Below are 23,710 nucleotides of genomic sequence, written 5' to 3'. Positions count from 1 at the left end.
GAGCTGTAAATCTGCAGAGTCAGGTGTCCAGGCTGCACACAGACAGAAGTAATAATTAACTAGAACAGGCTGTTTTGTGCTGCCCTGTCTCTTGCTGAACTTAGAGGCTATGCAATGTCCCTTCCAAATCAGTTTACCCAGGAGACTTTACCCTGCTACACTATAGATAATCACATTGCTTCTATTTGGGTTTCTGCCAGTACTTGTGACCTGGATTCTACTATTGGAAGCAGGATACTGGGCTAGATGGGCCATTGGTCTGACCTGAATGGCTATTCTTATGTTATCTTGTTACCTAACAAAGGGGGTCTTTACTAAGCCACGGTAGCATTTTTAGTACGCACTAATGATTAGCACGTGCTAAACCCTAGAGACACCCATAGGAATATATGGGCGTCTCTAGCATTTAGCGCACGCTTAGTTTTAGCGTGCCAAAAACGCTACTGCAGCTTAGTAAAAGGCTTAAGTCCTGGCAACTTCTGAGCACTGGAGAGCTCAACCTGAAAGGAAAGCTGGCTGTTACAGCTGAACATGCAAAACTAGGCTAAGGGTCTCCCTGGTGTTTCCTGCTGAGTTGTCATCTGGTTGTGACATCTGGTTTTGTCTTGCTGCACCCCACGCCTGAAATAGACTTCCAGAGCCTGTGCATCTAGCCCCGTCTTTGGCCGTTTTCAAGTCCAAACTTAAAGCCCACCTCTTTACCACTGCTTTTGACTCCTAACCACTACTCACTTGCCCTGTCCTTCAACCTCACCTATTATTCCCTTACCCTTAATTGTTCTGTTTACCTGTCTTATCTAGATTGGAAGCTCTTTGAGCAGCGACTGTCTTTTTTGTGTATGGTGTACAGCGCTGCGTATGCCTTGTAGCGCTATGGAAAAGATAAATAGTAGTAGTAGTGACATAAACAGATGCAAAATTATTTTGTCACTACTGATGAAACATGTCCCACCTGTGACAGCACTTTACAAAAGCAGAACACTGTATCAATGATTTTATACTGAGAATACTAAAAGGAAACTTTAAGACAATCCAGGAAAGACCTTTGAAGTCAGAATGATTAAATATTTTGACACCCACAAGACAGGACTTAAAGATCTGGGTTTTCTAGGCCATTATAAACCATAAAATTCTATTGCTTTGACACCCTCTTACCACTATGCATCTTTCCCTATCTCATCCACCCTGCTCCCATGTTTCTCACCTTACCTACCCCACCCTTTTCCTGCAAGATTGTCATTGGAATGCTTTGATGTTTCACTTATATATACTGTTATTTATTAACATTTGCTTATCTCTGATCTGAAGAAGGGTTACCTTCTAAAGCTAATCAAAAAAATGTGTCGCTAGTCCAGTATACAAGGATCATCTTATTTTCTTTTCTATGTTTTATTTTATTTCTGTTGACTACCTTTACAAGGGAAAATCTGCAGTTAGCACTTTGTTAATAAGGCCTACCACAATACACTGGAGTCCATGATGCAGAACCTCAACAGAAAAATATATAAGAACATTTAAGAATCATATATATATATATATATATATATATATATGGGTGGATGTTCAAATTGATGTAACTGAGCAGGAGAACCTCATGCCCGGTTAAGTCACTTGTGCCTACCTATCTGCTGATATTCAGCGGAGTGTATCCTGAAGTGTCAGGTGTGGCTCTAGCCAACTTTATTGGGCAGACTAAATGGACTCCCTTACCTTTTCTTGATGTACAAATTATTGCTTTGAGAATTATCTTAGACTCAAAGCTAACTTTCGTGTATCAAATGAACCGCTTGAGATCTATAAGGTCCTCATTGAGTCCTGTTAGCTATAGAATAATTGCACAAGCCATTCCAATACCTCAGTTAAATTATAGTAACTCGCTCTATTGCTTATTAACTGTGAAGCTGAAGAAGACGTTTCAACTGCTGGAAAATACTTTCACTAGATACAGTGAAGCTACTCCATTGTTTAATGACTTGCACTGGCTAAATATAGACAGATCATGGCTGGACAGATTCAGCTTCAGAATTTAGAGAACAAGGCCAGTGCTGAGCAGACTTCTATAGTCTGTGCCCGGATTGTTGCTGAACAGATTTGAATGGGTCGGAATGGAGCTTTTCAGGGGCTTTGATGACAACTTCTGAAAGTTTTAGAACAAGGACCGTGCCGGGCAGACTTTTACGGTCTATGCTCTGAAACTGGAAGGACAAATCAAGGTCAAATATACATATGAAGTATCACATCGTACCTTATGTAATGAGTTTATCTTGTTGGGCAGACGGAATGGTTCGTACAGGTCTTTATCTGCCATCATCTACTATGTAACTATGACAGCCATATAAATTTTAAACTTGAATGCCTAGCTTATCAACTTTTCAAAATTATTGGGGGTGCTAAGCTTAATGGAAATAACCCCTCCCTGGACACATACAAGGAATTTTCTCAATATTGGGGGTGCTCAAGCACCCACAGAGTTGGCTCCTATGTATAAAAGTATCAATGGGCTAAACCCTGAGAATAGCTCAATCTTTAATATTGTCAGGGAATGGTTTTTACTGAACATCCCTTTTACAAAAAAAATATAAATTGCAAATCAATTTGGTCATGCTCTTTCACTTTTCAAAGTGTTAAAGTCTGGAATAGTATTACAATTCAAATTCGACATGTTAATCTTATCTCTTCTTTAGAAAGGTTCTGAAAACCTATTTATTTTCACAGCAGCAATTGTAATTAGAACCAAGTGTTTTATTTTGTTAGACGGGAATAATGTTTATACTAGTCAGGCTAATACATATTACTATTAAAGAGTTCTGTTTTTTTATTGTTAATTCCTTCTTCTATGAAAAGTTTTTATTGTTTGCAATCCGCTCTGTAGCCTTCAGGTTAAAAGCAGAATAGAAATCTATTAATACAATACAAAGTTAGGCACCAGGATAATCCATGCTAAACTATCTGTTCTGCGCAGAACCACCTTTATAGAATACTAGCTTAGTGCAATTACGCCTCCCAAAAGCTGATGTAAATGCTTACACACAACTAATGGCAATTATTCTATCACATTGTGCCTAAATTCTGCTAACACCCCTGACCCTGTGGCCACGCCTCCATTGGAGCTGTGTGCTATGAAAATTAGGTGCATGTTATAGAATGGGGCATAGGGTAAATTCAAGTATAATTCCTAATGCTTGCCAATTAAGTGCATGTAATCACCAATTAAGCCAATTACTTTGCATGCTGATCTTGGATCCACTCACAAAACTGAGCACCCAACTTTGGGTGACATATACAGAATTCCCCCATCTCTCTGTTTAGCTCATGCCTTTTTAAATCCAATCATTGTTTATTATTGGTGCATGTGAAACTAAAGAAACAAAATTCAGTGTGTATATATATATATATATATATTTTTTTTTTTTTAATCTTATCACCATGTTAGAGCCTCAGTAATTACTCAGAGTCCTCAAAGGCTACCAACAGGCCAAGTTTTCCGGATATCCTACTGAATGTGCATGATAGATTTGCATAAAGTTAGTAAATGCATATTCATTAGGAATACCCTGAAAACCTGACCTATTGGCAGACCTCAAGTACTGGGAGAGAATACCAAGGGTTTAGAACAGGGATGCAGGAGGAGTTCAGGCCTTAAGTGCTGCAAACAGGCCAGGGTTGTCTGGATATCCCTAATGAATATGCATCTTCTCATACAAATATTACATTTTTTAAATTCTAAACACTGTGCTGTTCTTATACATATAGTTCAAACTCGCAACAGACATCATTGCACATCAGGTCACACCTTTTTATAGGGGCTCAAACATTAATACTAGTCTCTACATTTCTTTGAAGAATATATCATGCATTTTTCACAGTGCAGCTCAAACATCTCAGACATTTAAGCTGGACTGTGCTTAATGCATGAGATATATTCTCCAAAGAAATATAGAGACTAGTATTCCATGCTTGATCCCTTATAAAAAGGTGTGATCTGATGTGCAATGATGTCTGTTGCGAGTTTGAACTATATGTATTAGAACAGCAAAGTGTTTAGAATTTTAAGAATGTAATATTTGTATGAAGGGGATGTTTGGATATAATAAAGATTAAAAGATTTTGCAATAGTTGTTTTTATAACTGTGGTAGCTACCAGGAATACAACTACTATATTTTACCCTATTATTATTATGAATGAATAAGCATGAGATCTGCATCGATATAGTTGCATGCAATGGAGGTCATATCTCAAAACGTATTCATTAGGGATATCCTGGCCTGTTTGCAACACTTTGAGGACTGAACTCATGCATTGCTGAGGCTTGTACGATGAAGCACTTGAGGAAATGGTGCACGTTTTGTATTGGTATTTGGAATTTCAAGAAAAATAGCAGTCTGACAGATATTTTGTGTTTCTACTGATGTGGGGTGGGTTTTTTATTTTTTTTTTTTTGCCCCTACGTTTTAACATTCTTGTGTATTAGAACTTTTCAGCCCTCTCCAGAGGTACCTCTAGCTACTTGGATCTTTAGGATCACCACAGTAAATAAATGATAAAGATTTATGTAGTTGGTCTCCAATTATAAACAAATATCTCTCATGCATATTCATTGTGGTAATTCTAAAAACCCAACTGATTAGGCATTACCTCAAAGAGAAGGTTAATAAGCACTGTTATACCAAGGAGGTTTAGCTTTGAAAAATTTTTCTGTGTTCTAATGAATAATTTTTATTTGTATTTACATGTACTGAAATTTATGTTTATAAATTAAGGACATTTATTTGTTTTATATTTGAGATTATGTATGATTATTTAGGAAGACCCACATTTTTAAAAATTTTATTTCTAACCTTGTAATTCCCTCTATTTAGGACTTGCCATTTAATAAAAAAAAAAAGATCCTAAGACAACATTAACATCAAACACATTAGAGAATGAACTTAAGCAACTATGTGAAATGACCCAAACTTCACCTACTTTATTAAAGGCAACATAGGTGCCTTCATAACTTATACTGATATAATTACATTTAATGTACAAATGCTCTCACAAAAATTCACACCTGCCCTGTAGAAGTAAATGTGTGCATGTTCATGTATCTTTTTATAAGATATACTAGTAAAAAAGGCCCGTTTCTGAAACCAATGAAACGGGTGCTAGCAAGGTTTTCCTCAGAGTGTGTGTGTTTTACACAGTGTGTGTGAGAGTGAGTGTGTGTGACAGAGAGTGAGACTGGGTGCGACAGTGTGTGTGTGTGTGTGTGTGAGAATGAGAGTTAGTGGCAGGGCCCCCCCTTCCCCTCCCAGTTGCAGTGTTGTTCAGCCCCCTCCCTCCCTCCGTCTCCTACCAGTTGCAGTGTTGTTCAGCCCCCTCCCTCCCTCCCAGTTCTAGGGTTTTCCAACCCCCTCCCTCCCTCGCAGTTCTAGGGTCCTCAACCCCCCTCCCTCCCTCCCATTTCCCCCTCCCAGTTTTAGTGTTTTGCGTCCCAGTTGCAGTGTTTTCTCTCCCCCTCCCTCCCAGGTGTGTGGGGTGGGGGGAACCCCTGAAACAGCTTCAGAGAGATCTACTAAGACCTGCCGTCAGCATGAAAAATATATTGTAATAGACGTCAGATTTTCCCCATTACAAAACAGATAAAAGTCAACTGATGTGGCAGGTTAGAAAAGTATGACCACCAGTCGCAGTGTCCTCGCGCTCATAGTGCGGGAGACGGAGTGAAAGGGAGGAAGAAGAAAGAGAGCAAGAGAAAACCCCTTTCTCCACACAGCTTCCCTACCATTTAGCAAACAGTTGTTTCGCATCCTTACTGTGCAACCCACGACACAAAGTTCGCAGCATGTGGCCAAGATCCTTTCAGAGAGAAGAACAAGGTGACATGTGGTCCGTACCTTGCGCTTTAAATGTTTGTAGGGGGGCTTGCGGCGGCATTGTAGAGGCAACTAACTGCTTTTTTTATTTTCTTGTATCGTTACCCGCCCTCGACGTCATGACGTTTAGACACGAGGGTGGGGCGGGTGAGCGATGCTATTTGTTGTGTCATTGCTCCACCCTTGACGTCAATGATGTTTTGACACGAGGGCGGGGCAGACACTCATGGGGAAAATTCCGATCTACACCACCAAGGAAGTTGCAGACTTTGCAGCTTCCGGCTTCATTAGAATGTTGGGGTTATGAATTATGTGTGGATGGGGCGTGGCTGAGGGTGGGTCTATGAGTGACAGTGAGTGGTGCTGACAGCCTAGCCTACCAATAGTGCAGGGCTTCAGTGTTTCCCTGCCACAGAGTGAGCTTCAGAATGTTGGAGGTGAGAATTATTTATATAGACAAGTACACTGCAACTTCATCCATACTTTGCGTTTGGGGAATGTCTATACGCAAAGCACATGTTTATACCTGTGAGCCATTTTCCATACGTAAAACATGCTTGAAATGTAGAAACCCTTCAATAAAATTATTGGCACTACATTTCACTTTCTTCCTGCAGCTCATAACAACAAACCCAGTCTATTTGTATGAAGTCACACACTTGGCAAGGCCAGAGCCCTTGCTAAAACAGTCAGTCAGTTAGTAAGGCACAATCACACAGGATACACATTTGCTGGAATGATGTTCCTGAGGTTGGTCTCCAAGTCTTCTGCAGTCTGAAAGCAGACACCTTTACTCTTTCTCTCTCCCAACCCACAGCTGTTACTCTCCCCTCCCATCTCCTTTTCAGTGTGCCTTGGCTTGTTTGGATGATATATCACTCAATGGACAGGGCTGGAGCCCTTCAATGGAACACTCAGTCAATAAGAAGGCAAAAATCACCCCAATTTACTGGAATCAAACCCCTGAGACTGGTCTCCAGACCCTAAACACTGGCACTTAAGTTCCACAGATTTTAACCACACAAACAAGTAGAAGTATCCCCCTAACAACAAACCACAAAAAAAAAAAGTAACACAAAAGCAAAAAGTAGGAGGGGTAGACCAAATGTGTATCCAAACAGTGGGCTTATTAAAAACAGACGACACAAGGGACACTTTGTTTGGCACATTTCGCTTTGTGATACTTTGTTTTTCAGCGTGGTTTATGCTGTACCTCTGGATTTCTTAGCCTGTTTGTTTTTTTGTTATCATCAGTGGCTGAGATAATTTGACTTCAGTGGCAGGCGGTATAGGTACCGAAACACAGAACTGTGTTGTCTGTTTTTAATAAACCCACTGTTTTGATACACATTTGGTCCTGCCATTAAGCCTTGGACCAGCCCAACCTTAGTAAGCTCACAGAGTAGAATGGATAAAGGTTTGCCAATCAATACAACACAGTTCTCAACTCAGTCCGTGTGGCACACCCAGTAAGGTTTTCAAGATATTCATAATCAATAAACATGAACTATTTACATACAAAGGAGGCAGTACATGCATATCCATTGAGGATATCCTGAAAACCCAACTGGCTGGGTATGTCTCAAGCACTGGGTTCAGAACCACCGATACAGAGGACATGGATTTCCAGAAGAGCTACTTCATATGCCTCAGGAAACTAATAAGTCATGGGATAAGAGGCAACGTGTTACTATGGATTAACTGGTTAAAGGATAGGAAACAAAGAGTATACACAAAATGTTCAGTTGTATTTAACTTTTGGAACAGGAGTGGATACTCACATTTTGTACAACTCTGAGTATTCACATTTATCAAGTTCCATTACCATTCAAAGCCTCTGTTGCAGACCAAACATAAGATGTTCTAAGAAATGTTCACTTGTCATGGGTTTATAACCTTACTAGAAAAAAAAAATCAAAGTGCTTCTATTTGTTACAGCCAGACATTTTTGTCACTGAAAACACCACTTAATTTGAGATGTTATGTTAGGTGCAGTGTATTCATCTGTTGCAAGATAAAGTAACAAAGTGTTCCACACCTAATCTTTGGCATTTCAACAATAAAAAAAAGGGTTCTCTTGACTAGGTAAAAGGTATGGTCTTATCCAGAGTAATGAGTCTGCCCAGATATCAGAAGTTTATTTGCTTCCTGCGATTCTACAGGTCAAGCTTGGCATTCTGAAGTGTTGGCAAGTGTATCAATTTCTCTCTACGAACAAATTAGTCTCGGGCCCATGTCGCATGTCTGTGCTTCTATTCACCCCCCCCCCCCTTTTTTTTTTACCTAGTTGGTCTAATTCAAAGTTTAGAGCTGCCATCATCTTCTGTCCTACCTACTCAACGCCGTCACTCTCAAAGGCCTTCTCCTCCTTGCATTTATTCATTACTCATTCTTAGAACTCCATTCTCTCTCTAGGGCTTCTCTTTTATGATTCCTTATCTTTTGGTCATCTTTCAAATGTAGTCTGTAAACCTTTCTCTACTCTCAGAATGATTCACTCCGAGACCTGTTCTTGACATTCAAGTGTTAAAAGACATGTTCTATTAAGTGACTTCAGCGCATTCAAAATACTGTAGAGAGATGTGGTAGCCGTGTTAGTCCACTTCCAAAGGTAATCAATAGAAATAGAATACAATAAAACAGAGAAAAGAAAATAAGATGATACCTTTGTATTAAGTTAGTCCAATAAAAAAAAGGTATCATCTTATTTTCTTTTCTCTGTTTTATTTTATTCTATTTCTATTTTACCATGTGTTCGGCTTGAACAGCACTGCTTACCAGTTAGTTGTACAATCTAAAAATTCTGACTCTTACTCATAAGGCTCTCTTTATATTGGCTCACCTCTGTAACATCCTTTATTCTCATCTTCCCCCATGCTCCCTGCAATTATCTAACACCAATCCCCTCATTATTCCATCAGTCACCAAAGGCTCAATAGCACTGGTCCTTTTGGGGTTTTCTTAAGCTGTACAGCTCCTCCTCTGTGGAATCTGTTCCCAGTTCAACATCAGAGGCCTCTTTTAGAACATTTACGTGAACCCTTGAAACCTGACTTCTTACTCGTGCTTTTTAACTCTTGTCTATTGGTTTTCCATCAGGTAATTTTAAAGATTACTTTTCCTCTGATTTTATTGTACTCCTTTTGTGTTCCAATTGCCCGTTCATTCTGTATTCAAGTTTACCAATGTTACCTCTCTTTTTGTACTCCTTACTTTGGAACCTATGTAGATATGTTTAATGTTTTTTTAATGGTTACTGTCCCTATTTTGTTACATACACCGCCTTGATGTGTTCCATGAAAGTGTATCACAAATAAATGAAATACATGAATGTCCTTGCAGCATCTCTACATCTCCCTCCTCATCCTGCTGTTACAAACTATAATACTCTGCTGAACCTGTTCAAGTAGCTTCTCACCAGTTTCTTTTAAGATGATTATTCTGTTAAATCTGTGATACTCTAGAGTGAAAGAACTGTGTGAATTACATACAGCAGTAAAAGATAACAGAGTCCCATTTAAAACATTTAAAAAACTCTAACAATAAAAGTTGCAAAGTCTTGTAAAATAAAATCCTTCCATTCTGTACTGCAGCTGTAATAGCTGAACAGACCATGAAGAAAACTGGAATCTTAATAAGTTGCAGTATGTATTTTAAAGGACCCAAAAGAAAGACAATTCAGTTATCATAATACACAAGTTTTTGAGACTAGAGGTCCTTCCTTTCCTTGTGCAGTGCCAAAAATGCAGACACTACACCAGCTTTTGTGCTTGTCCTTTAGTAAAAGCTATCAAATCCTGCTATCATTAAAATAAGATACATCAAAAAGTTTGACGACAGATTAAATGATGTTTATAACATGTCAACCTTTTAGGGGGTTTGATGAATATTGTATGTATAGATTTTCCTGTTATGTCATCAATAAAAAAGTGTTAAATCTAAAATAAGATACATCAAAAATGCAAGTCACAGGGCTAAGTCACGTTCTACCACAAATTAATCCTCAAACTTGTCCCCATTAAAGCAAACAGGCAGGAATTCCAAAACATCTTCAGGCATTAACAGTATTATCCAAAAAGCCATGTTTATTTGCACATGTACAGTACAGGCCAAGTATCATTGCTGATGATAATTATACAAAATTAAAATACAAAAGAACAAGTGATAAAATATTTTAGTATACCAGAAGCACTTGGTTTGCTAATTGGCTACACATCCAATAAAACAACATCCTCCTTCTCTTTCATGTTTTGAAAAAATTTTTCTTTTTGTGGGTTCTAGTTACAAGTTCAGTTATACAATAGTAAGATGGGTTGCAGTCCCAGCTGATGCCAGTACTATAGTTTTATTATTCTCATAGAAACCAAAAGGTAAGCAAAGATCCTCCCATTAGATAGATTATGCAGGACGTTATGGGAGAAATTCAAGGAAAAACAGAAACTTCTAATGCATCCTCTCCTCTACGAAAAACTAAGAACTGAAAACAAAAATATTCTAACGCCAACTGCACATCTCAAAACCATTCAAAATGTAGATTTCTACAAAAATGAACTATGGTACAGAATAAGAAGGGATCCCATGGATTTGCCTTTTAAAATATACAGATCTTAATGAATTAAAGGCAGTTCAAAAAATGAGTCAAAGGAATGTTACCCTTTTACTTTTTTTCTTTATTACAAGTTCTGGAACATCACATAATTTGGTAAATCTATTCTTACAAAATTATGTAAAAAGTACAATGTCTGGTCAGTTAGTCTCAATGCACGTTTCCCAAACAAGTCTACAGCATGCAATTCTTAAGGCAGCATCCTCCACACAGGGGGAAAGGAATCCTTTTAGCCATCCAGACATCTGCTGCAAAGAACAAGCTGTGCATTCCTGGTGTTTCTTCCATCAACGCCTTTTGTCTTTCCTGTCTGATTTACGGTCTCTCTCACTCCGTGAGGATCTTTTGCCTGATCGACTGCTTTCTGATATAGACCTCTTTCTGTCAGGCCTTGAAATTTTAGCCTTGGATCCTTTTGCATCTCTGCTAAGTTTTGAAGACTTGTGACTTCTATCTATTCCTGATGCATCTTTCCGCTTTCGATCCATGCTTCGCCTCCGCTTTCTTTCTCTTACATGGCCACGCCCCCTGCTCCGGCTTCTACTCTCACTGCTGCTACTGCTGCTGCTGCTGCCTCTGCTACTACTCCCGCTGCTGCTACTGCTGCTGCTGGAACTGCTCTGGCTACTACTGCTTCCACTGCTAGAACTGCTTCCACTGCTACTGCTGCTTGAAGTGCTACTGGTACTACTGCTACTGCTTCTACTCTTGCTGGTTTTGTGCCCGACCCTCCCCCTGCTTTTGCTCCTGGTTTTGCTTTTGAAATCTACAGCTAGCTCTTGGGCTGGCTCCATGTGAGCATCAGCCACCTTCACAGTCACTATCATAGTTTCTTCTATGTCCTGTCCTGGCTCTTTTCTTAACTGAGTGAAGATCCGAGACTGAGGATAGAACTCTGGCTCAAGCTCCTTTTCCTCATCTTGCTTTTCTATTAATTCAACCTCCATTTCATGATTGTTGGCATTCTCTCCCTCCATTTCAAGAACAGATTCTTTTTCTGTATAAACCTCAGACTCCACTATTGTCTCTGTCTCAGGTTCTGCTTCTTTGCTATTCTCACTTTCCTCTGGTTCTACACTACCAACTTCATTTGTCTCCATTGTCTTTGGCTCATTACTCTCCTCAATCTTCCCCTCACCACTTTCTATCACCACCATACTTTCCTGCTGACTTTCCTGCTGCCTCTCAATTTTCCCTCCCTCCGTTTCCTCTTCTGCCATTCTAATCTCGGTTTCCTGTTTTGGCTCCTCCTCCTCTTCCTCCTCTTCTCTGTCTGCATCACTATGAGGTATACCTACTTTCTTTTCCTCTTCCTCATCCTCTCCTGCATCCTCCATATCTACATCATTAAGCTGGTTACCTGTCTCCTCCATCTCTTCCTCCTGCCGAGCCACCTTACCCTCTTGCCGTGCAACTTCCTCTTCTTCTTTCTTTTCTTTCTTCTGTTCTTCACGTTGTGCATCTGGTTGTTCTTTTCCTTTCATAGACTGTCGTCTAGGCCTAGCCTCCATTCTGTTTATTTGCTCTGCAAACTCAATACGTCTGCTTTCAAAAATTGCTGTAAAAAGAGACATATATAGAGTCATATAAATCATAGGGAACAAATATCTATGAAAACAGTACAATTCGGCTGAGTCACCAGGGAGATGTCACATTTCCTTAAGTTGGCTACAATGGTTTAATTTCCCTGTCCATACGACTAGCTTACATTTATGAGTAAAAAGTGAATTAACCATATCAATCTGGAACTGTATATAAATAGTATTTTGAACACTGTTAAATTCAAACATTGTTTAAAAAGAGATTACAGAACAGATCAACCTATTCAACATGAAAGGCCTAACTGAATTTCTTGAATTGTCTTTAGGGGATCTCTCCCCTTAGTTTTACCTATGTAGGCTCATTACACAGAAATAATGCAACTAGTAAGAAGTAGTCAAAAAAAACCCAGATGGAATCTGGGTTTGAATCCTGGATTAGCTCTTCCACTCCTCAGGTTGATCAGAGCTAGGAATGCCAGAGAGGGCGCATTCACAGCCTCTTGGTGGCAGAATCGTTGCAATAGGCATACCTAGTGATCTAATTTAGGGACCATGATTGCGGAGTTCTGGAAGGAGGGATCTTCTGATGGAGATTTTCTCCTTTCATACGAAGGAGAGGAGCTAAATGCAAGCCTGTTGACTCCTGATCAAAGTATTCCTCAATAGTCACGCTGCTGAAAATGCTCAGATAATTAACTCTGAATAGGGTGATGGGACTGTCCGAGTCTGCATCTGACTGAAGAGTCAACACTACTGTGAGGGTTTGCCTTATCTATTGGGGCATTGCTTCCAATGTCACTGTCTCTCAGTGGCGCTTCCTTCCCAAAGTACTAGAGAATACCATGGTATGGTAAAAGCAAACAGATACCCCCCTCCAGACCTCTGCATCACTGCAGTACTTACTACCAGGTGCCATTAGTGTCTCCAAAATCGGATGGAACTCTGTGTACCTTGCCCTCAATGATTCTGATGTACCAATGCCAGCTAGATTATATGTGACTTCGGTTTGTTTTTTGTATTGCTCCACACAATGTTTAGCAGTGCTTAGGCTCCAGATACATACAGGGTGCAACTCATGCTAATTTCTGCATACAAAGATGGAATCTACAGGAAGCTAATAAGCTGCTGAATTTGCAACTAGTGACAATGTTCTTGTGAGAACCACTAGTATGTACAACCTCAGGGGGCTGCGATTTAATTTATTTATAACATTTACACCCCACATTATCCCAGCAACTTGAGTTCAATGTGGCCAACAATTCAGTTAATCAAGACTAAAGTACACAAAACAAGGTGAATAAAACTACATCATACAATCTTACAGAAAATAGAAAACACTACAATTCCTGGATCAGACAGGGAGACAGAAAGGTAAGAGCAATCAGATCTGCCTAAACAGGAAGATCAGGGACTGCTTCCAGAAATCTGCTAAAGAGGAAGGTCTTTAGCATTTTTCAAAATGTCATGTAATCACATTGACCACGGACAGATTTAGGTAAGGAGGTCCAACATCTGTTAAGCAAATCCCGCTTCAAAAACTGACATATGCAATTTTCTTAATGCTCGGATAGAGTAACTGTAAAATTTCTAGCCCCTAGAACAGCATTACATGGTGGAAAGTCAACAAAAGGTTGCATATAGTCAGGGGACTATACTGGATTTTCGCCAATTCCAAAACAACTAATTTTCTAATCCATAAAATTCAAGACTTGAACATAAGCTAAGGTAAGATAACAACAACCTTAAAAAGTGTGCATTATCCAAAGCCAGAAAGATACTAGGCTACACAGAAACAAACATAACCAGAAGGGAAGAAATCATAAAAACATAAAAACTGTCATACTGGGTCAGATTAAAGGTCCATTTAGCCCAGTATTTTTTCCTAACTGTGGTCAAACCAGGCCACAAGTATCCCAAAAAGTAGCAATATTCCATGCCACTTACCCCCAGGGCTAAACAGTGGATTTACCCGGGTCTATCTTAATGATTTATGGACTCTGCACCTGTACAAATTGGTGGCGATGCCCCACTTGGAGCAGTGTTCAGTTCTGGAGGACATATCTTGCTAAGGATTTTAAAAGACTTAAGAACATAATAGCCATACTGGGTCAGACCAATGGTCCGTTCATCAAGCCCAGAGCCTGCTTCTAACAGTGGCCAATCCAGGTCACAAGTACCTGGCAGAAACCCAATTAGTAGCAACATTCCATGCTACCAATTCCAGGGCCAGCAGTGGCTTCCCCTATGTCCATCTCAATAGCAGACTATGGACTTTCCTCCAGGAATTTGTCCAAACCTTTTTTAAACCCAGAAACACTAACTGTTGTTACCATATCCTCCAGCAAAGAGTTCCAGAGCTTAACTATTTGTTAAGTGAAAAAATATTTCCTCCTATTTATTTTAAAAGTATTTCCATGTAACTTCCTCAAATGTCCCCTAGTCTGTACTTTTGGAACGAGTAAAAAAAAAATCGATTTACTTCTATTCATTCTACACCACTTGGGATTTTGTAGACCTCAATCATATCTCCCCTCATCCTTCTCTTTTCCAGGCTGAAGAGCCCTAACCTCATACAAGAGGAGTTCCGTCCACTTTATCATTTTGGTCGCTCTTCTTTGAACCTTTTCTAATTCTGCTATATCTTTTTTGAGATACGGCGGCCAGAACTGAACGCAATACTCAAGGTGAGTATGAGGTCTATAAAAATAAAGAATGGAGTGGAACGGGTAGCTGTGAATCGCTTGTTTACTCTTTCCAAAAATACTAGAGTAGAGAGGTGTGGTAGCCGTGTTAGTCCACTTTTAAAGGTAATCAATAGAAATAAAACATAATAAAACATGAAAAAAAAATAAATGATACCTTTTTTATTGGACATAACTTAATACATTTCTTGATTAGCTTTTGAAGGTTGCCCTTCTTCGTCAGATCGGAAATAAGCAAAAGTTGGTAGATGACAGTATATATATATATGAGTGAAACATCAAAGCATTTCTGTGACTTTCTAACAGGATGGGGGTGGACAGGAGAGCAATACAATTTACAGGCAATACAATTTTATGCTTTGTAATGGGCTAGAAAACCCAGATCTTTGTTAAGTCCTGTCTGGTAAGATCTGGGTTTTCTAGCCCATTACAAAGCATAAAATTGTATTGCCTTGTAAATTGTATTGCTCTCCTGTCCACCCCCGTCCTGTTAGACTGTGACTGAAATGCTTAGATGTTTCACTCATCCCCTGTCTCCATGCTTATAGACGGTCACTGAAATGCTTTGATGTTTCACTCATATATACTGTCATCTACCAACTTTTGCTTATTTCTGATCTGACGAAGGGCAACCTTCGAAAGCTAATCAAGAAATGTATTAAGTTATGTCCAACAAAAAAGGTATCATCTTATTTTTTTCCATGTTTTATTTCTATTGATTACCTCAAAAATACTAGGAGACTAGGGGGTACGCAATGAGGCTACAAAATAATAAATTTAAAACGAATCAGAGAAAATATTTCTTCACTCAACGTGTAATTAAATTATGGAATTTGTTGCCATAGACCGTTATTAAAATGGACTTGTGGAAAATCCACTACTTATGTCTAGGGTAAGCAGCATAAAACGTATTGTACCTTTTTTGGGATCTTGCCAGGTGCTGGTGTCCTGGATTGGCAATACTTATGTACTTATATGGCTCCTGTTCCAGGGAGCTGACTTACAGCTATTCACTTGTTTGGTTTCCCAGATCACCAATATATCTCGCTTTTCCTGAAGCCCAAAACTTTGGGGTTCTCTTGCAGCTTCTCAACATAGCTGCACCTAATATCATAGTCTCTTCTGTCTGCGTGCATGAGCCCATCCTCATGGTCTTGTTGACGGCTGCATCCACTGCCAAGGTTTTTCAGTCAAAGGAAAGACACCTTCTCGGAAGGCTTAGATGCGCTGATGTACCTGTGGCTGTCATCAGAGCTCCTCTATGTGTTTCCTCAGTGGCTACTGTTCAGCTGGGTCATTCAAAGGATAGAGCATCACAGGGGACTGATGGTTATTGTGGCTCTGGAATGGCTGTGCAGACTATAGTACAGTGATCTGGTGCGTCTCCTAGTCAGGGATCTGCTTTGGTTGCCTCTGTTGGGGGACCTACAATGTCAGGGCCCGGTATAGCTGCCCAGTCCGGTTGTTTTCTCTTACAGCCTGGCTCTTGAGGGGGAATGTTTGAGGAAAAGGGAATATTCTGCTTCAATTCTTGCTAGGCTTCTGCAGTCTCGCAAGCAGTCTACTTCCCTTGCTTATGTGTGGGTGTGGCGTATTTTTACGGACTGGCGTGACAATTGGCAGATTGTTCCTCTCAATGTGTCACTGCCCCAGGTTTTGGCTTTCTTGTGGGCAGGGATAAGGACTGGCCTTGTCTCTGGTTAAGGCACAGGTGGCGGTACTGTTGTGTTTCAGGGGACTGGTCCGCGGTAAGTCCCTGGTTGCGCATCACGACGTAGTCGGTTTCTTTCGAGGGATGGCTCCCTTATCAAAGGCAGCAACACTATAAGCTGAGGGGGGTCTCAGAGCCCTATCAAAAACTACAGGGGCAGAACAACTCCCTGAAACTTATATAATTTTTCCCCTCCCAAAACACAGCTATGTAGTTGCAGTATATTCAAAGCTATAAAGGAAATCTCAAACAAGTTAAACAAACCTGATCCCCAAAAGAAAAGGAAAATACTTCTCAAGCCATACCTACCATTCAGTTTTCTCTGTGACTCGTCTAATAATTTTTGGGTAGCTGGATACATCTTGCCAGGTTTATAAAAAAGATGAGGCTTTGTCTTGGTTCTTATGTGTTTCATTAGATTAACATTATACTCATTCCATTCATCTTGCTGGAATGAAAAGAAAAATGGATTCACATAAGAAAAATAACTCTACAGTGTCCAATATTTGTGTTTTCTATCTGCATTTTATGTTTAAACTGTTTTATTGACGACAATCACGTTACAGGTTAACTTGGAATATTCATACAGCATAAATCAATATACAAAACAATATTCCAACAACATAGTCAACATTTCTATCTGCATTTTAAAAATTAAACAATTTATTGCAAACACCCTTACCAGCTGTGCAAGTTCAACCTTTTGTTCTAACAGTCGTAATTCTGTTTGTTTTGCACGCCTCTCTTCAAACAGCTCTCGTCTCTCATTTTCAACCTGTTTTTTCTCTTCTTCTGCTTGAACTTCAAGTTTTTGTTCAATTTCCTGCCGTCTTTTTTGCTAAAGGTGAACAAATCCATCTTACAATTTTGCACAGTTGTGAAAAAAAAAAGATGTTCAATTTAGCCATGTTTCACTAATTTTAAAACTGCCAGCGGTGATTTGGGTCAGATTTCATTTTCAAGTGCAAATAATGATGGCAAAAAACATGCGATCTTACACACTATGCTTGTCCGGAATAACAGTCATATCCTCTCTCACTTCTCTCTCTGGTACTCTGCCATTCCAGATACCCTTTTGTTCTTAAGCTTCAGGATCCCTACACCTCAGCTCTACCAATGAAATATTGGAATCAACAAAAGAAAAATTCAATACTGCACTAACAACTTCGTCATAATAAAATTGTTTGGATTTCACTAACACGATTTCAGGTAAACTGAATATTCTATATACTTAAACCTACTGTCCATACAAAATGCCTCTAAACAAACAATTGCTCAAAAACTCAAGTTTGTGTATCCTGACTAGCCTGCCTTCAGCTCAGATTTGGAGGAGGAGAGTAATTAAATCTAAAGAACCAAATTCAAAGACTTCATAATAATTTTGCTGTATCCAAAACTCAAATTATAAATACCTTTTCTGTAGACACTGTAGATTCTTGTTTAAATTTTTGAAGAGTGCCCATCAACAGGCCAAATATACGCCGATTCCTAAGAAGAAAACAAAAGAACATAAGAATAGCCATACTAGGTCAGACTAATGGTCCATCTAGCCCAGTATCCCTTTTCCAACAGTGGCCAATCCAGGTTACAAGTACCTGGCAGAAACTCAAACAGTAGAACCAATCCCAGGCAACCTTGTTTAAACTCAGATATGTGCTGTTACCACATCCTCTGGAAACAAGTTCCAGAGCTTAACTATTTTTTTTTTTATATTTCAACATTTTTATTGAGATTTCCACATGAAACAATTTCAACAGACTCCATCTGCACACCCAAAAGTGCATATCAAAAAGAACAAGGCATATCAACGAATATATAACATCCTCAATGCTTTTTTGTCATTTCCTCCCCTACCCCCAACACAAACCTCCCTCCAATTCCCATGCACAGTTCCCATGCAGCGCCAAACACCTGCATAGCGGGCTTTTTAAATAGCAAACTGCCCCACCCTCCCTCCCTCCCAGATCTTCTCAAGGAGCTGATCATTCCATATCATCCCTCCCCCCTCCCAAAACCCCCAACCCCCCTTCATCCTAGTACAATGCTCAGATAGCCTTACAGCAATACCTACCCACTTCAGGGGAGCCTATTCAAGATTTGACTACGCGCCCATGGCGAAATCTTATGCAAATACGCCTCCCACACTGCCAAAAACCTCCGCTGCCTTCCCGGTGACAAGCACAAACCCCTAGATTCCCATGTCATTAATTCATGTAATTTGTTACTCCAGTGCCAGAAGGAGGGAGGGTGAGTCCAATAAAGAAATATGCATTTCCTCCCCAAGATACAAGCATTCCCCAGGAACAATTTCTCTCCTCTCGTACCCACCCGCCATAAATAAGGGGCACTAAACAACGTCCTCTCATAAGTTAACGTAAATGCTAGTCTTAAAACTTCTTGTAGAAATTGAGATACTGCAGACTAGTATGCAGAGACCTGCCTACACTGCCACATACCATGAAAAAGAGTAGACTCAGCCCTTTTACACTTAAGTCAACACTGCAGCGTGTCAGATACCCCAACATAAAAAGCCTGCCTCTGAGAGATGTACAACCTGAGTACTGACCTAAAATGACATTCCTGCAATTCGGCACTATACACCAATCTGGTACCACTTTGGAGGGCTGTCAGTAACAACTTAGCGGAGACTGAACTATTTTTTTTTTTTTTAAAGAGTATTTCCATGTAATTTCATTGAGTGTCCCCATGTCTTTGTACTTTTTAAAAACGTGAAAAATCAATTCACTTTTACCTGTTCTATACCACTCAGGATTTTGTAGACATCAAATCACTGGTGGCAGCTAGATGAGGCAATAACAGGCAACAAGAATAGTGGGGGCACACTAGCAGCAGGTACAGGTGGGCTGTGTTGCACACCCAGGTAATGGATGATAGTCATAACACTATCCATTATTAACAGAGATAATGGCAATGATGGATGGCCAGCACCTAGGCTACAAAAGGACAATCATGCTTCCTGGCTATTATTTTTTAACTGATGGCGAAGAAAAACATGGCTACGGCAATGAAGGTTTTTTTTTTTTTGTTAAATTGCATCCAATGTACTGCATACTTGCAGCACCAAGTAATAAGAAGCTCTTCTAGGACTAGGGAGGTAAGGAACAGGCAGCCCTGTCCTGAAGCTACTGATCAAGATGTGACAAAAAAAAAAACACAAACAGCTCGGTATTTCCACTAGACTGTAAAGAGTGGGCATCAGCTAGATGAAAAGCAAGAAGCATCTGTGCGCCAACTCATTCAGGATGCTGGCACCATGTGGAATTCCATCTGTCTGCAATGTATGTGTTACCATATACCTTTGTTTTCCCTTCTCATCCATAGTCTGATCTTGAATAAGATCTCGGCGTGTTCGTTCTTTGGAGGTAGCAACGACAGAGGACTGTAACGCGGGCTGCAGCAGATCAAACAGAAAATTATTAGTCTTCCCCCTAAAAACCTACTTCTCTCCATAAATGCACTACCTAATACTTGCATATTACCTTCTTAACATCATCTTCATCTTCCGCGTCACTTTCCTGGTGTGACTCTCTCCTTGCCCGACGTGCTCCACCCAGCCTATAGGGAAGAGAAAAAGGTAGGTGCAATGAAAAAATAATTATAAAGAAGTTATTAATGCCCATTTTTATTAAACCTTGACTGCATTGCTGGCTTTATGGTTAAAGAAATTTCTATATAATTCAGGGAAATTCAAACTTACTAAATAAATATAAGACCCCTCTAAGAAGTTTGAAAGTACCAAAATCAGTTTGCGGGTGTATACTTAGAGATTCCAACATGGGAATCAATATAACTAAATTATTCAAATAGGCATCTCAAATCTCTAAATAGGGAAATACATATGTATTAAAATCTATCCCTATAATATATGGAGTCCATTACTATCATAGGTTCCAGTCAGGAGGAAAAGGGAAAAATTGGGGGATCAGGTGGAAAGGGGTTTTTCATACTCATCCGGTTTTCTCATCTATGATGAGTTTTTACGGTTGATATTTTTTTCCCTTTTCCTCCTGACTGGAACCTATGATAGTAATGGACTCCATATATTACAGGGATAGATTTTAATATATATGTATTTCCCTATTTAGAGATTTGAGGTTCCTAGTTGAGTAATTTAGGGGCTCATTTTCAAAGCACTTAGCCTCCCAAAGTTCCATAGAAACCTATGGAACTTAGCCTCCCAAAGTGCTTTGAAAATATGCCTCTTAGTTATATTGATTCTCGTGTTGGAATCTCTAAGTATACTCCCCCAAACACCCGCAAACTGATTTTGGTATTGGCTATATGGTTTATGCATATTTACTTTGCCAGCGTAAGCAGTTTTGTCATCTGTCATTTTTCTAAAGATACATTTTACATTAATGTTCAATTGTTGTATGTTTTATCAGTTTTCTAATCTACAAAACTCCAGTAAGGCCACTAACCAAAACACATGAAACATTATTTCATTTAAATTGCATAAGGCAGCAGAAAAGGGCATCTTAGAATAAGAAATCCTACCACAGCAGCCAATAATTCAACTATGGGTAACTACAGCACCACACAACTGTTCTAGTAAATGGCAACATTTCTCAAAAAAAAAAAAAATCAAAGGTTAACACAGGGGCGTAGCCAGATGGCCAGTTTTGGGTAGGCCTGAGCCCAAAGTGGGTGGGCATGGAATTTGGCCCCCTTCTGGTTTGCTTCTCTCTCCACCCCTCCCTACCCACAAACCCCAAATATTAACTACTTGAGCTGGCGGGAATCCCCAAGCCCTACCAGCTGAAGATCTCCTCCTCTTCCTTGAGCAGCTAGCACTCTTTCAATTGGCAGCCAGCAGAACTTGCCTCAAACCGATGCTGCTGCCGGCAAGTCTCAGCCTCAGCTCAAGACAAGAGCTGCTGGCTGACATTTGGAAGAGTGTCACAATATTGGGTGGGCCTTGAGTCCAAAGTGGGTGGGCCCTGGCCCACCCAGGCCCACCTGTGGCTACGCCACTGGGTTAACATTTAAAAAGAACTGCAGAGCAAGTAGTACAAGCACTTGGTTGCTGTAGATTAAACAGTGCAGGAAATGTATAAGGGGCCTGAATACATAAGCAATAAATTGATTTTTTAAGAAAAACATTAAAATATAGGGTGATAAACTCTGGGAAAGAGGTATACAAAAGGGATCACAATAATAACAGGCAATTTTAATTACCTCGATATTGATTGGATAAATATAACAATTACTCCTACCCTTACATCAGGGCAGGCTAGGGAGGTAAAGCTCATACATGAACTGCTTTATGGAGCAGCTGGTCTTCAGAACCAACATGAGGGGCAACAATTCTAGACCTAGTTCTTAGTGGAGCGTGTGGTAATGGTGCTGGAGCCACTTGATAACAGTGATCATAACATGATCAGAATTGATATAATATCTGGAGTAAATACTCGCAGGAAATCCAGTATGTTAGCATTTAACTTTCAAAAAAGGAGACTATGATAAAATGAAGAGAATGGTCAAAAGGCCTAAAGGAGCTGCACAGGTCAAAAATTTACATTGGGCATGGAGGTTGTTCAAAAATAACTTGGAAGCCCAGAAAAGATATGTTCAACATATTAAAAAAGGAGGAAAGAAGGCCAAACAGCAGCCAGCATGGTTAAAAAGAGAGGTGAAGGAAGCAATTAGAGTTAAAAAGAAAATCCGTATAAGTACGTAAGTATTGCCATACTGGGACAGACCAAAAGTCCATCAAGCCCAGCATCCTGTTTCCAACAGTGGCCAATCCAGGGTCACAAATACCTGGCATGAGCCCAAAAAAGTACAAAACATTTTATGCTGCTTATCCCAGAAATAGTGGATTTTCCCCAAGTCCAATTTAATAATGGTCTATGGCCTTTTCCTTTAGGAAGCCGTCCAAACCTTTTTTTAAACTCTGCTAAGCTAAACGCCTTTACCACATTCTCTGGCAACAAATTCCAGAGTTTAATTACACGTTGAGTGAAGAAAGATTTTCTCCAATTCTTTTTAAATCCCCCTAGTCCTAGTAATTTTGGAAAGCTTAAACATACACTTTACGTCTACCCGTTCAACTCCACTCATTATTTTATAAACCTCTATCATATCTCCCCTCAGCCGCCTTTTCTCCAAGCTGAAGAGCCCCAGCCGCTTTAGCCTTTCCTCAAAGGGAAGTCGTCCCATCCCACTTATCACTTTCGTCTCCTTTCTCTGCACCTTTTCTAAATTCCACTATATCTTTTTTTTAGATGCCGCGACCAGAATTAAACACAATATTCGAGGTGCAGTCGTAACATGGACCGATACAAAGGCATTACAACGTCTTCACCTTTGTTTTCCATTCCTTTCCCAATAATACTAACATTCTATTTGCTTTCTTAGCCACCACAGCACACTGAGCAGAAGGCACCTAGATCCCTTTCTTGGTTGGTGACTCCTAACGTGGAACCTTGCATAACGTAGCTATAATTCGGGTTCCTCTTTCCCACATGCATCACTTTGCACTTGCTCACACTAAATGTCATCTGCCATTTAGACGCCCAGTCTCGTAAGGTCCTCTTGTAATTTTTCACAATCCTCCCCGCAATTTAACGATTTTGAATAACTTTGTGTCATCAGCAAATTTAATTACCTCACTAGTTACTCCCATCTCTAGGTCATTTATAAATATGTTAAAAAGTAGCGGTCCCAGCACAGACCCCTGGGGAACCCCACTAACTGCCCTTCTCCATTGAGAATACTGACCATTTAACCCTACTCTCTGTTTTCGATCTTTTAACCAGTTTTTAATCCACAGTAAAACACTACCTCCGATCCCATGTCCCTCTAATTTCCTCTGTAGTTTTTCATGAGGGACCTTATCAAACACCTTCTGAAAATCTAGATGCACAATATCAACCAGCTCACCTTTGTCCACGTGTTTGTTTACCCCTTCAAAGAAATGCAGCAGGTTGGTGAGGCAAGATCTCCCTTCACTAAATCCATGTTAACTTTGTCTCATTAATCCATGCTTTTGAATATGCTCTGTAATTTTGTTCTTTATAATAGTCTCTACCATTTTGCCCGGCACCAACGTCAGACTCGCCAGTCTATAATTTCCCGGATCTCCTCTGGAACCTTTTTTAAAAATCGGCGTTACATTGGCCAACCTCCAATCTTCCGGTACCAAACTCGATTTTAAGGATAAATTATATATTACTAGCAATAGTTCCGCAAGTTCATTTTTCAGTTCTATCAGTACTCTGGGATGAATACCATCCAGTCCAGGAGATTTACTACTCTTCAATTTGTAGAA

The 23,710-nt window shown here is 39.8% G+C and overlaps 1 protein-coding gene across 1 annotated transcript in view; it reads right to left on the bottom strand.

The window, feature by feature from the left end:
• Nucleotides 1-9,929: 9,929 nt before the first annotated feature.
• Nucleotides 9,930-23,710, bottom strand: part of PNN (pinin, desmosome associated protein) — a 49,466-nt gene continuing 35,685 nt past the window's right edge. The window contains exons 4-9 of the mRNA XM_030214612.1: nucleotides 19,917-19,992; nucleotides 19,734-19,828; nucleotides 17,829-17,904; nucleotides 17,099-17,254; nucleotides 16,726-16,864; nucleotides 9,930-12,020 (exon numbers count right to left, since the gene is read on the bottom strand). Of these exons, the coding sequence (XP_030070472.1) occupies nucleotides 10,750-12,020; nucleotides 16,726-16,864; nucleotides 17,099-17,254; nucleotides 17,829-17,904; nucleotides 19,734-19,828; nucleotides 19,917-19,992 (1,813 nt within the window). The 3' untranslated portion in view covers nucleotides 9,930-10,749. The remainder of the gene's footprint in view (nucleotides 12,021-16,725; nucleotides 16,865-17,098; nucleotides 17,255-17,828; nucleotides 17,905-19,733; nucleotides 19,829-19,916; nucleotides 19,993-23,710) is intronic.

The sequence above is a fragment of the Microcaecilia unicolor genome, chromosome 9 (assembly GCF_901765095.1).
Source record: "Microcaecilia unicolor chromosome 9, aMicUni1.1, whole genome shotgun sequence".
In the NCBI taxonomy this organism is placed as follows: domain Eukaryota; kingdom Metazoa; phylum Chordata; class Amphibia; order Gymnophiona; family Siphonopidae; genus Microcaecilia; species Microcaecilia unicolor.
This window is presented reverse-complemented; position numbering and strand designations above follow the sequence as displayed.